This window comes from Mastacembelus armatus, chromosome 20 (genome assembly GCF_900324485.2).
Source record: "Mastacembelus armatus chromosome 20, fMasArm1.2, whole genome shotgun sequence".
Classification (NCBI taxonomy): domain Eukaryota; kingdom Metazoa; phylum Chordata; class Actinopteri; order Synbranchiformes; family Mastacembelidae; genus Mastacembelus; species Mastacembelus armatus.
Window position 1 is genome coordinate 10,229,069 of NC_046652.1, and position 13,209 is coordinate 10,242,277.

At 40.0% G+C, this 13,209-nt stretch overlaps 1 protein-coding gene across 1 annotated transcript in view; it reads right to left on the minus strand.

Annotated features, from left to right (window-relative positions):
• cacnb2a (calcium channel, voltage-dependent, beta 2a) overlaps positions 1-12,936 on the minus strand; it is a 64,316-nt gene extending 51,380 nt beyond the window's left edge. The window contains 3 exon segments of the mRNA XM_026291928.1: positions 10,971-11,063; positions 12,857-12,907; positions 12,910-12,936. Of these exon segments, the coding sequence (XP_026147713.1) occupies positions 10,971-11,063; positions 12,857-12,907; positions 12,910-12,936 (171 nt within the window).
• Between the last annotated feature and the right edge of the window lie 273 nt (positions 12,937-13,209).

Sequence of the window (13,209 nt, forward strand, 5' to 3'; positions counted from 1 at the left end):
ATTCAGTGAAAGGTACACGTGGGAAGAGCTGCAGAGGTAAAGCTCAAAAGCACAGCATGACTGTCAATGTGATTTTGCATCTCACATGGCAATGAGGGCAGTTGAGGAGGGAATTTTAAATATTTATCATATCCCTTTGGCTTTCAAATAGCTTTCTGCAACACTTTCAATTAATTAAACAACGTAAGACATTTGTGAGTTATGAAACATTAAGAATGCTTTTAAATGAGCTTTATGAATATTAAAAACAAACCTCCCTGTTTAACATACACAATGATTTTAATTAAACAAAACTGTTCAGTTAAGTTGCTTTAATCATATTTGATAAAACAGAAATATTTCCTAATGCATTGCTTTCATATATTTGGATACGAACTGTAAATTGTGCAAAAGAAATGTTCCACTCATAGAATGATTTACAATAAATTTAAATTGGTGCCTTTCATATGCTGTTTGTTAATGTGGCATAATACTATAAGACTGCACTGACAGCTATTTTCATTGTGTTGTCTTCCTGTATTAATTGTTGTCCTTTCCCACCAAACTCCTTTTCTCACCTTCTTTTATTGCAACATTGTATACACTGTGCTCTGTCTTCATACTGAGCAAAGCTGACTTTGATGTAGGACAGTCTAAACCTTGTTGCATATAGAATAGGGCAGCTTGTCTCATCTGCAATGACACACACTCTGTCAGTGTTGGTTCACTATTGAAGGAGCCACACAGTGACTATAGTTTATCACCAAAAAAACGTGTGTGAACGTAATTTCTACTGTCAGACGGTGCTGTGTCACAATAAAGACAAATGCAACTATCCTGTCTCTACAAATCAGAAGTGATACTCATTTTATTCACCAAGGGGGTACTGCTTATACAAATAAAAAATCTTGTATTATGAGTTCTGGTAGGTGGTTCATTGATTGGACTTGTATGCAGTTGTATAAAAAAAAAAAGAGCAAAGTAGAGACCCCTCAACTGAGAAACTGCAATCAATACATTTCTAGCATTCTTTCTAGGAGAAATTACCTATAAAAATAATTAATCAATAATAATAATAAACTGTATTTGTTAGAACATTTCGAAAGCCAAGGACATAATGAAGGTGAAAGAATTTGATCAGGCCATAAATACATAATAGCAAAAGTTAAAATCGAAGAAAATGCAAAATAACAGGGTGAATATGCTAATTTAAACATGTATGCTTTGAGCTGTGATTTGAACTGTAAAGAGTGCAGCTGATGGATATGGAGCGAGAAGGTCAGACATACTGTGGGAGGCAAATTACGAAGGCTTTCAAGGTAAGACTCTTACAATAAGGAATCTAATGACGAATATAATTAATCTGTTGTTGAACAGGGAGTTAGTGAAGCTAGATGATGTGTGATATGATCTATGGATTTGGTAAAATTAATGATCACTGCAGTGGAGATTTCTACTACAGAAGACGGTAAGTAGTAATTAATCTGAGATGCTACCCAAGAGTATATAAGAACATGTCATGATTACCCTTTGGGACTTCCTGTTGGGGACCTTTTACTTTGAAAAGACTTCCTTTTTCCCCTGCACTGGTCCCTGGGGGCTTCACACACTGATTTAACTTAATTTGTTTCACCTGAAGTCAATCGCCTTTTGTGTCTCCCCTCTATTTAGGTGCCCTGCTTCCCTTTGTATTTGTGGAAGCATTATACATAGGAATGCAATGTTTTGTATACGTAGCTTGAGTGTATGCTAGTTTTGTTACCGTTTCATTCGGATATTCTTAGTTCCCGTTTCATTTGGTTATTCTCTATTTCCCGTTTCATTTGGCTCTTTGTGTATTTTTCCCTATGCCCTGGTGATCCCAGGAGGTAGAAATTTAACTTTTTGTGTTCTGCATTTGGGTCCTACGCCTCTCCTTCTCTCCTACACACTGCCACTTAACAGAACTTGATTGCTGTGAAAACATAAGACAGGATATATATTGCATAATATGTAAGATATTGTTCATAATGCAACCACAAGGGTGCAAAATCCAGTGTCTTCATGTGCCGGTCCCAAGTCCGGGTAAATGCAGAGGGTTGTGTCAGGAAGGGTATCCGACGTAAAATTTAAGCCAAATCAAACATGTGAATCACAAATATGACTTCCATACCGGATCGGTCACGGCCCGGGTTAACAACGACCACCACCGGTGCTGTTGACCTACAGGGTGCCAGTGGAAATTGGACTACTGTTGGTCAAAGAAGGAGAGGAGGAAGGCGTGTTCGTAGGCAAACAGAGAAGAGGAAGGGCAGGAGTGTAGGACTTAGAGTAGGGACTTTGAATGTAGGGACTTTGTCAGAGAAAACTAGAGAGTTGGCTGATATGATGGTGAGAAGAAAGGTGGATATCTTGTGTGTTCAGGAGACCAGGTGGAAAGGTAGCAAGGCCTATAGATTAGGAGCAGGGTTCAAAGCTTTATCATGGTGTGGATGGAAAGAGGAATGGAGTAGGAGTTATCCTGAAGGAGGATTTTGCTAGGAATGTTCTGGAGGTGAAGAGAGTGTCAGACGAGTCTGAAGCTGGAAGTTGAAGGTGTGATGTTGAATGTTGTCAGTGGTTATGCCCCCCAGGTAGGATGTGAGTTAGAAGAGAAAGAGAAATTCTGAAGGGAGATGGATGAGGTGATTCAGGGTATCCCTAGTTGTGAGAGGGTGGTGATTGGGGCAGACCTCAGCGGGCATGTTGGTGTGGGAAACAGAGGTGACGAGAAAGTGGTAAGTTTGGTATGCAGGACAGGAATGCAGAAAGACAGATGGTGGTAGACTTCGTAAAAAAGGATGGAAATGGCTCTAGTGAACACATTTTTCCAGAAAAGGGAGGAGCATAGGGTGACATATAAGAGTGGAGGCAGGAGCACACAAGTTGATTACATCTTGTGCAGACGTTTCAACCTGAAACAGATCAGTGGTGATCAATAGTGGCTGGGGAGAGTGTAGCCAGACAGCGTAGGATGGTGATGTGTAGGATGACTCTGGGGGACAAGGGCAGAGCAGAGGACCAAGTGGTGGAAGTTGAAAAAGGAAGAGTGTTGTGTGGCTTTCATGGAGGAGCTGAAACAGGCTCTGGGAGGTCAGGAGGTTCTTCCAGATGACTGAACAGCCACAGCTGAAGTGATCAGGGAGACAGGTAGGTAAAGTAGATAAGGGGACTTGATGGTGGAATGAGGAAGTTGAAAAGTTTAGCTAAGAATAAGTGGGACATTGAGAGGACAGAAGAGAACAGACAGGAGTACTGGGAGATGCAGCGTAAAGTGAAGGTAGAGGTGGCAAAGGCCAAGTGTGATGGAAAGATGGAAGGAATACTGTGAAGAGTTGATGAATGAGGAAAATGTTAGAGAGCACAGAGTAGAAGAGGTGACGGTTGTGGAGCGGGAAGTAGCAGAGATCAGTAAGGATGAAGTGAGGAAGGCGTTGAAGAGGATGAAGAGTGGAAAGGCAGTTGCTCCTGACGACATACCTGTGGAGGTATGGAAGTGTTTAGGAGAGGTGGCAGTAGAGTTTTTGACTGGGCTACTTAACAAGATCTTGGAGAGTGAGAGGATGCCTGAGGAATGGAGGAGAAGTGTACTTGTGCCCATCTTTAAGAACAAGGGAGACGTGCAGAGTTGAGGAAACTACAGAGGAATAAAGCTGATGAGTCACACAATGAAGTTATGGGAAAGAGTAGTGGAAGATAGGCTGAGCTCAGAGGTGAGCATTTGTGAGCAGCAGTATGGTTTCATGCCAAGAAAGAGAACCACAGATGCAATATTTGCTTTGAGAATGCTGATGGAGAAGGCCAGAAGGAGCTGCATTGTGTCTTTGTACATTTGGAAAAAGCGTATGACAGGGTGCCGAGAGAGGAGCTGTGGTTTTGTATGAGGAAGTCTGGAGTGGCAGAGAAGTATGTTCGAGTGGTGCAGGACATGCATGAGAGCTGTAAGACAGTGGTGAGGTGTGCTGTAGGGGTGACAGAGGAGTCCAAGGTGGAGGTGGGACTGCACCAAGGATCGGCTTTGAGCCCCTTCTTGTTTGCTGTGGTGATGGGCAGGCTGACAGATGAGGTTAGACAGGAATCTCCATGGACCATGATGTTTGCAGATGACATTGCCATCTGCAGTAAGCGGCTAGAGGAAGTCTAGAGAGGTGGAGGTTTGCTCTGGAAAGGAGAGGAATGAAGCTGAGCCGCAGTAAAACAGAGTACATGTATGTAAATGAGAGGTACTCAAGTAGAACGGTGAGGTTACAGGGAGTAGAGGTGAAGAAGGTGGAGGATTTTAAGTACCTAGGGTCAACAGTCCAGAGCAACGGAGAGTGTGGAAAAGAAGTGAAGAGACGTGTGCAAGCAGGTTGGAACGGGTGGAGGAAAGTGTCAGGTGTGATGTGTGACAAATGAGTGTCAGCAAGAATGAAAGGAAAGGTGGACAAGACAGTGGTGAGACCAGCAATGTTGTCTGGTTTAGAGACAGGAGAAAAAGACAGGAGGCAGAGCTGGAGGTAGCAGAGCTGAATATGTTGAGGTTCTCTCTGGGAGTGACAAGGATGGATAGGATCAGGAACGAGTACATCAGAGGGACAGCTCATGTTAGATGTGTTGGAGAAAAAGCCAGAGAAGCCAGATTGAGATGGTTTGGACATGTTAGAGGAGGGACAGTGAATACATTGGTAAAAGGATGCTGAGGTTAGAGCTGCCAGGAAGGAGGCCTAGAGGAAGACCAAAGAGGAGGTTCGTGAATGTAGTGAAGGAGGACATGAGGATAGTTGGTGTGGGTAGTGTGGCCAATAGTTTGTGTTGCCACCTCTGGAGACAACTTTAACCCGACAACATTTGCAAAAAATAGTCGCTTGGTTGATATTGGATTTTCTGAAACCAAAGTACCTTCAAACAACAGACACAGCTCCTTCTTCGTTCTTCTTTGTCAGTTTCGTAACTTGTATTGATAAAACATCCTAAAATCTTTATGTTATGTTGTTTCAAGTTTTTCCCAAACACCACACTTATCACATTCACAACAGCCAATGTTGTTTTCATGGATATATTTCTGGTATTTCTACACATGCATGGCATGTGCAGAAGGGATGTATCATGCTGTAGAGCTTTGCACTCATCATTGATAGCCTCAGCATCTATCGTCTCCTAAGTTCACTATCAATAACTCATAGGCTCATGTGTCTGCTGTGATAGACAGGCATCATTATAAAGGAGCTGTGCACCTTACAGTGGGAAGAAAATCAGTTAATCTATCAGTGCCTGTCCCCTTTTGAGAAGTAATTATCACTCAGCTGCTGCTAAGGAATAATACTGCAGGGGATGATGTCTGCACAGACGATACTGCCTCTTTTTAATTCATTATGATCTTTTTGATGCCTTACCATGTACACATGAGGCCATTTATTTGAGGATGTGTATTCATATTGGTTTTATATGTATTGCATAGAAAGCCACTGTGACAATGTGACTGTGAAGTAATCCAGCAGAGACAGTTATATCTATTCTCCCCCTAGGTCTATATTACTCGATCAATCACAAGGCAGCAGTCACCTGAAGACACGAGCAAGCTTTCAAGGTTTGAGAAGAAGATAATTAAATTTATCAATCTAATGATTAAAACTAAAAAGAACATACACTTACCTAGTAAAAAGTGCATGATGTATTGTGCCATTTAAGGAAAAAGCTTATATAGATAATGAATGAAAAATGAAAATGAAACAATGAGTCAACTAAATTACCGGACTGGTCAATCGACTGATCCAACAGAAAATTAACTGTGAACTATTCTGATGATTGATTAATATTATATGTCCTTTATCATGCAAAAATGTCAGACCTTAGCCATCTTCACTATTGTAGGAATTTCTAATGTGATAATAAATTAAACGTTTTTGGTGCAGATAGAATAATGAATGTGAACAAAAATATAATCTAATCTAAAATTGTTTTCACATTTATCTAAAATTTAATAAACTACTGATTCAATTAATTAATAAAAAAAGAATTAAAGAAAACAAGTTGATTTTATGAAAATACTCATTACCTGTAATGAACAAAACTAAAACATATAAAATACTCAGCAACACTCTTACGCTTTTCATATCAGGGCTTACAAACTCCAATTACTGCTAAAACAGGAGGGAGGGGTCAACAGCATTTTTGTTTTTAAAAGGACATCAATGTTAACAAGCTACATCTGTCCTTTTAACCTTATATGATGCCTTCTATGACATTTTAGGTGCACGTTAAATAAATGGAATATCTATCATAGCAACAGAAAGCATTGATGCTATCCACTATGGGGGTAGTGCAGCAACAAAATGTCAAATGAATTTAGCTTTCAATGTAACACAGCAGGGTGGTGGGAGTATGAAGACTGAGAAACATGGTTTTAAGTCACTGTGAAAGCACGCTCTGCTTGAAGAAGCTTTTAACAATACCTTTATTTCAAGTGTTTACTATGTGCTTTTTCTCATTTTACCTTTGCTTGTCACTGAAATCCCCACAGTGTGGCTCCATTATCAAATGTCAGGAGCAGTGTCTGAAAGGTGCATATTCCTAAAAATGGATATTAAAAAATAATACCAAAATATTGGTAGCTGATTGTGTACTAGTAATTGCTAAGATTAATTCATTTGAATTCTTTTTACCACTAGATGGCAATGTGATGCTACTCTGGCAGTCAACTGAGCATCGGGGGTAGTTCACACAAGTGCAGTTTTTAATCCCAGCATCATTATTACATACCAGTTACTTCATATGGTTCTCCCAAAATACCTAGTATTGAAAAACTGACATATGATCTGTAAAGACAAAGGTCTACACGGTAAAAGTTACAGTTTTCCAAGGCTTCCAGTGGGAGCTATTCTATAAAATTACAGAGCTGGATGTCACTGATAAATGTTACAGAAAATTTCTGCCAGATCTGATAGTTACCAGAGCTAGTTATAAGGCTCCTTACGTCATCCTTTCTCTCCATTAAGTAGAGAAAAATAATCTTGAGGATGATGAAAAGGAAAAATGCTTGCAATCAAGGAGCGAGTAAAATGGGATTTCCTGCTCTCACCACACCCTCTCAGAAAGACTTTCATCACCAAATCATTTTTCTGATCTAAAATGTACAGAAAGAGCAGACACAGAGGGCCCAACTGCAACAAGTGCCAATGTGGAAAAGCTGCCGCAATGGGACAAATCAAAAGACACTGTTACGTAGAAATTAAAGTGAAAGAGCCAGAGAGCAGCGAATGATAAATGTGGGAAGTGAGAAGTCTGGTACAGCTATTTACATTACTATTTGGCAAGCAGCAGAATGAGGTTAATTATGATATAATGGTAGTTACTGCTTTACCTTCGCTGTTATTACCTGCCCAACCCTTTTCTTTTCTTTTTCATATTTTAGGTTTTCTTTTGCTAGAAAATAAACTATTAAGTTATCAACGAGCTAGTTATTAGGAGCACTATAATTTGTTTTGCATCAGTCCCATAAAGTTCTAACCAGAGCACCAAATGTGCAAAGTTGAAAATACCATGAAACAAATATATGATTTACAGCTGTTGAAGTGAAAATGTAAAAATATATATATTTTACATTTTAAATGACAAAATTATATTGCTTTTAAAAAAAACCCACATTGAATAAAATATTAATCTTTATGCATATAATTTTGTTAATATTATTCATGTTATTTGCTTCAAGCACTGTTCAGCTACAATAATGGAACCACAGGCAGGTGAAATGAATAACACTGATTCACTTGTAAGAATGGCACCTGTCAAAGGGTTGGCTATATTAGGCAGCATGTGAACAGTCAGTTCTTTGAATTGATGTGTTGGAAACAGAAAAAATGGGCAGCATAAGGCTCTGAGTGACTGACAATGGTCATATTGTGAGCATTAAGCATCGCCAAAATGGTAGATTGTGTGGGAAGTTAACAGTCTGTGGTGGTCAGTACCAAAAGTGGTTTAGAGAAGGACAGATGATGAACTGACGACATATACTACCACTCGACATATACTACCACTCGACATATACATAAGGCTTTGTGGGAGCGAACACTAGCTCCGAAAAGCTACTGTAGCACAAAGTGCTGAACAACTTAATGCTGGCTGTGACTGACATGTGGCAGAACACAGTGCATTGCAGATCGCTGTGTATGGAGCTGTGTAGCTGCAGACTGGTCAGAGTGAATATGCTGACCCCTGTTCACTGCCAAAAACTCCTACAATGGAAGAAGGTAACCTGCGATGATGAAGTTTTCATTTGCACCACATGGATGGCCGGATGTGTGTGCGTAATTTACCTGCGGAAGACATGGGATATGCTAGAAAAACAAATCTGAATCATGGAGGCTTGCAACAAGGTTCTGTTGCTAATGTCTGGGTGACAGACACCAGAGGACACTTTCACTTTGAAACATGAATTCTGTGTTACTAATCTGATAATGAGATAATTTCAAGGTTTGATGGACACTTTTAAAGGCCATCAACGCTTGTAGATATAATATCTTCAGAGCAGAGTGAGGAGAAGCTCATTTTGCTCAATACATTCTTCATTAGAGAGACTACATTTTGGAACAGAAGCTGAGCTTAAAAATTCAGTCTTTTTTTAAATTCACAACTTAGAACAAACATTTATAGCCTTGCTTTTAAGTAACCCTTCAACTTGTGTTTTATCCTTTTGTTTGTTCTTAGCTTTGTTTCTCACTCTCTGTAAAACACTGTAACTCTGTATTTAGAGAAGTGCTAAATAAAGAATGTTTATTATTATTCAGGGTTATGTGGGGCTGGCTCATTTCCTAAAATGCATTAGAGAGGAGCAACGTGCCAGTTTAGAGATGACAGTTACCCGCATTCACACCTATGGGAATGTTTCCAGTGTATGTAGAAAATATTTTGCTATAGGATCTATTTGGTGAGTTTCACCCCAAAAACTGAAACAAAACTAAACATTCATCACACCCTAAAATAACAGTATATTGTCTTTTCAAAGCATAACACACTTAAAGGAATAATTTAGTACCTAAATACCTGTAAAAACAGTGTTGATGCTGTTTTGGTACCTTATGTGCTAGACTGCTTTTGGGTTTTTGGAGTCTCTGCTGGATGTCTGGCAAGTTGTTTCAGTGAAGAAAAAGTCTAAATTGTCACTGTTGCACCAAAAAGTACAAAGTGAATTTGCACTGCTTTTACACTGGAGAACTAGACTACCTCCACATAAATAAATATAAGAAGATGTCTTTTAACAAATCTGTTACAGTTCTGCCCTTCCTCCTTCTCAGTGAAGATCTGAGTTCCACTTAATTACTGACCTTGCTACTCCCACGGCTAAGCAGTCTGGACCCCCATGCTGCACAGCCTCGAATTTCCCCTGGGCATCAGGCCACGACCAAACGGGAGTATCTCTCATCCTACTCACTGTCTAACTTCTGCTCGCTATATCTGTTTGGAGAGTGAATAATTTTGTATTTCAGCAGCTGTTTATAGTGCATGCAGTTACGGGAAAGTCATGCTTATGACGTGCAGAGTTGCAGTGGATCGATTGCAGAGTGACGTCAGGAAGTCAGAGATATTCTTAAGATGCCTACAGGAGTAAAAGTGCTATCAGGCAGAAAAAACAAAAGGCAGGGCAAAAGAAAATATATAAAAGATCATTTCAAACTCCTAAATACACTGGAGCAAAAATTCTTTAGCAGCAGTTTTGGAAGTTGATGACAGTAAAGTGAGAAAATAGTAAAACCAAAATAACAGCTTGATGAATTGGCAGTGACATATTCTCTCATACATCTCCTGAGATGTTGGTAGTTAGCAACCTAAATAGTACACCCTCATTCTTCTGCAAAAAGTGAAAATAGTCACAGGCAGTATGATTGAGCGCAAACATGAGGAAAATAAGGTCAGATTAAAACTGCTGTTATGATAAAACTTTTGAAAAATGTATTTACATTATTATCCAAACAGAGGAGAAGTTACTGGAAGGTTAACTATTTCTGAGGCCCTCTTGTGGTAAATATCTAAAAGAGGATATTTCTGCTCGGCATGAGAGGGCCTCACTGACCCTGAAACAACCTGGAACCCCACACATTACTGGAACCCACTCCCACATCCCTCTGCAATGTTGTGTTACACTGCAGACAGACATTCCCTATCTGACTAACTGGGTTTATCTGTGATGACTCACATTGGAGGGGAAATCCTAATTTGTGGACAGGGCTGTGGGAATGGGCATGAGTTCTCAGGGGTGGTGGTAAAAATCAGGCAATCTCTCACTAAGCAGCTTAAACACTAATGACAGTGGCTCATTCAGAAGTTCTCTATGGCCTTTAAATGAAGCAGACAGTAGACCAAGAGGTACTAGTTTGCTCTGAGCTCCCCCAGCTTCTCAACAGTCTGCTGCTAGTGTGCCAAAAACAAAAAGATGTGTGCCTCCTCCAAAAAAGGCAGAAACATTTAGGCAGGGGCGCGCATCCTTAACTGGGCCCATCTTGTCCTAACGCACGTCTGCTCAACAAAGACCAGACACGCTGAGTGTGTACCTCACATGGTCTGCTTTATAACAGGCCACTGTGTCACTGTACAGTCACACAGTGCGTGAAGACAAAGCTCAGAGGAGAGGCCTCCACTTAACATACTGTACCCAGCAACGTTTACAGACCCTTCTCAGCAATGCCCATCTCATCGCTGATGGATGATGATGACTAAAGCTGGGCTCTTATGCATTTACACACTTGTTACATTCCTAAATGAAGCAACTGTAGCCAGGAAAAGTAATTACTTTTCACAATATTTGTGCATACTGCACAATATGATCAGATACACATCTTCTTTCTTGTCAGAAACAAGCCACAGAATGTAGCACCATTTGAAGTTGCAATGTATTACAGCAAATTTTGATTTTTGCTATTACACAAGGACAAGCATCAAAGGTCTACAGAGTTGCACAAACGTTTGATTGTTTATTAAAAATGAACTGACATCCTTACCTGGCGAACAAGGCTGTTGGTTGTGGTGTCAGAGGAGGTGCTGCCATCTGAACCTTTAAATCGACCTTTTCTCCGAGCTCTTTTGCCTTGAGACTTCAGGGAGCAAAAAGTAACATTGTTAGAGGTTTACATGTCTCTAGGCCTAGTATAAGACTATATTATTTGGTGGATTTACTGTAATTACTCCATGCATTTAGACCAGAGATTACTATTTGACACTGCATCAGTAATGAAAAACCCAGTTCCCAATCTGTGCAAAAATTGATTTAGTAATAACAGCATGTATTGTATGTATTATGTATTCATTGGTAGGGTAATCTAATTAGCTCAGATATCCTCTAATCTCTTATTCTGCCATATCAACTGTAAAATGAAAGAGATACTCAGTTACTATGATACTTTTTCAGTAAAAATTACACAAAAAATATTTTATATCACTGCAAACTGAATATACGTGAGTAGTAGTAGGACTGGTGCTTTTGCACATGTGTGGTATGAAAATGCGTGTGCATGTGAGTATCCGATCATGAAGGAGTCTCCCATTGTGATATTTGGCTCGAGGTGGTTGATATGCTTGCTGTTGGCCATGACAATGTAAAATTCAACTATCTTTTATCTAACTCACATTTACCACCTCACAATAGGTCAACCCCCAAACACCCCACATGTCCAATAGGTGCCAACCACACCCAGGGCACCACCAAGGCCAACAGGAACCAATCATAACGCACATAGGCCCCACCTATACATGTGCACACACACACATACTACTACTTACGTGGGTTTTATACTGTAATTTGGACAGAACAAGACATAAGATGTCTGAGAGATGGTAACACAAATAGTTATCAAAACACCGATAAGGACTAGGACGATTTTCACTTACAGTTCAATTGCATGGTAACTGAAAAAGGATCTTTTTCAGCTAATTCAATCAATCTTTCTTACACAACCAATAATTTGATTTAACAGTGCAACAACAAATGTACAATGCAGCTGAAAAATAAACTTATTACTCTCTGAATGGTGACAGTTTCAAACCATTTCTTTGGCTTTTCTGATTGCTGGCTACAGTCAGGCAGCAGAAGATTAGAAAATTGGAACGATGAAACAAAGGATGACAGATGGGTGGCTCCTACAATGTATATAGTGGACCTGACTGGGAATGAAGAGATGGTGAAACTAGAGTGAATGTCATCCTTACCAGACTTCTGAAAAGACAGTATTAGTCTGACAGGAAACAAGATTAATCATATTAACTTTAAGCAGATAACATATCCCATTTAAATCTATATGAAACAGATAAATGCAAGAATATGAAAATGAGAAATGATATGTTTCACTGTTCACAGAGCCATGTGGGATGAAAAGTAATCTCTTCCTTTAAGCAGAAATACAGCCTCACTGCTCAATTGGGTACTGTAAGTATAGTGTTCAGTGTTTTGTGTAAAGTGCAATATTATGACAGGTGTCAAAAATGATAATGATGTGGGTGGTCTCTAACATACAAGCTGATTTGATGAGGGGCTGGAAAAGTAATGCACTCAGCTGGAGTGCTCATATGTGTCGCTAGTAGCAACTGACAAACATACATTTCTATCAGATCTGCCTTTTATTCCAGCCCAATCCCCCAACTATTTTATTTTCTATGACGTCACGCTTCAAATGAAAAACCAGCCGTTAGAAACTCAACATTTGAACTCACGAGGCGATGTCCTCGCGACCAACTGCGTCATCAAAAGTTAATGAAAAGTAGTAGCCGCCCCTCGGGCGCGAGGAAGGTGCAGGTTGAGGGCAGGTGAGCTCGAGGTGGTTGTACATGGTAACGTTAAAGAAACAGCGATAACAGGCTGTTAAATGTCGGTGGTTAAATGAAATTAACTTACTTGTAAGTGTTCCAGTGAGTCCATGTGTTTGTCCGGAGGTGTTGCCGCTTTTTGTTTTTTGGAGTATTATTGATGAACATTAACGTTACACCGTTTGACAAAAGCAGTTAGTTAGTTACTCAGCAAAACCTCTGTGCTCGGACAGATGCTCCAGCTGTGTCTCAAAAAACAGCCGCATTTTTACACATTCACCTTAACTTAACGACTAAAGACAGATAGAGAAGAGAAGCTGCCGCTGAACTGGCTCCGCGAATCTTTGAGACAGGAGAGGTGACGGGGAGGGTGTACAGAAGAGGGCTATGAAGTCGTTTTCCTCCAGTTCAGATGATGATGATGATGATAACAGGAGGAGG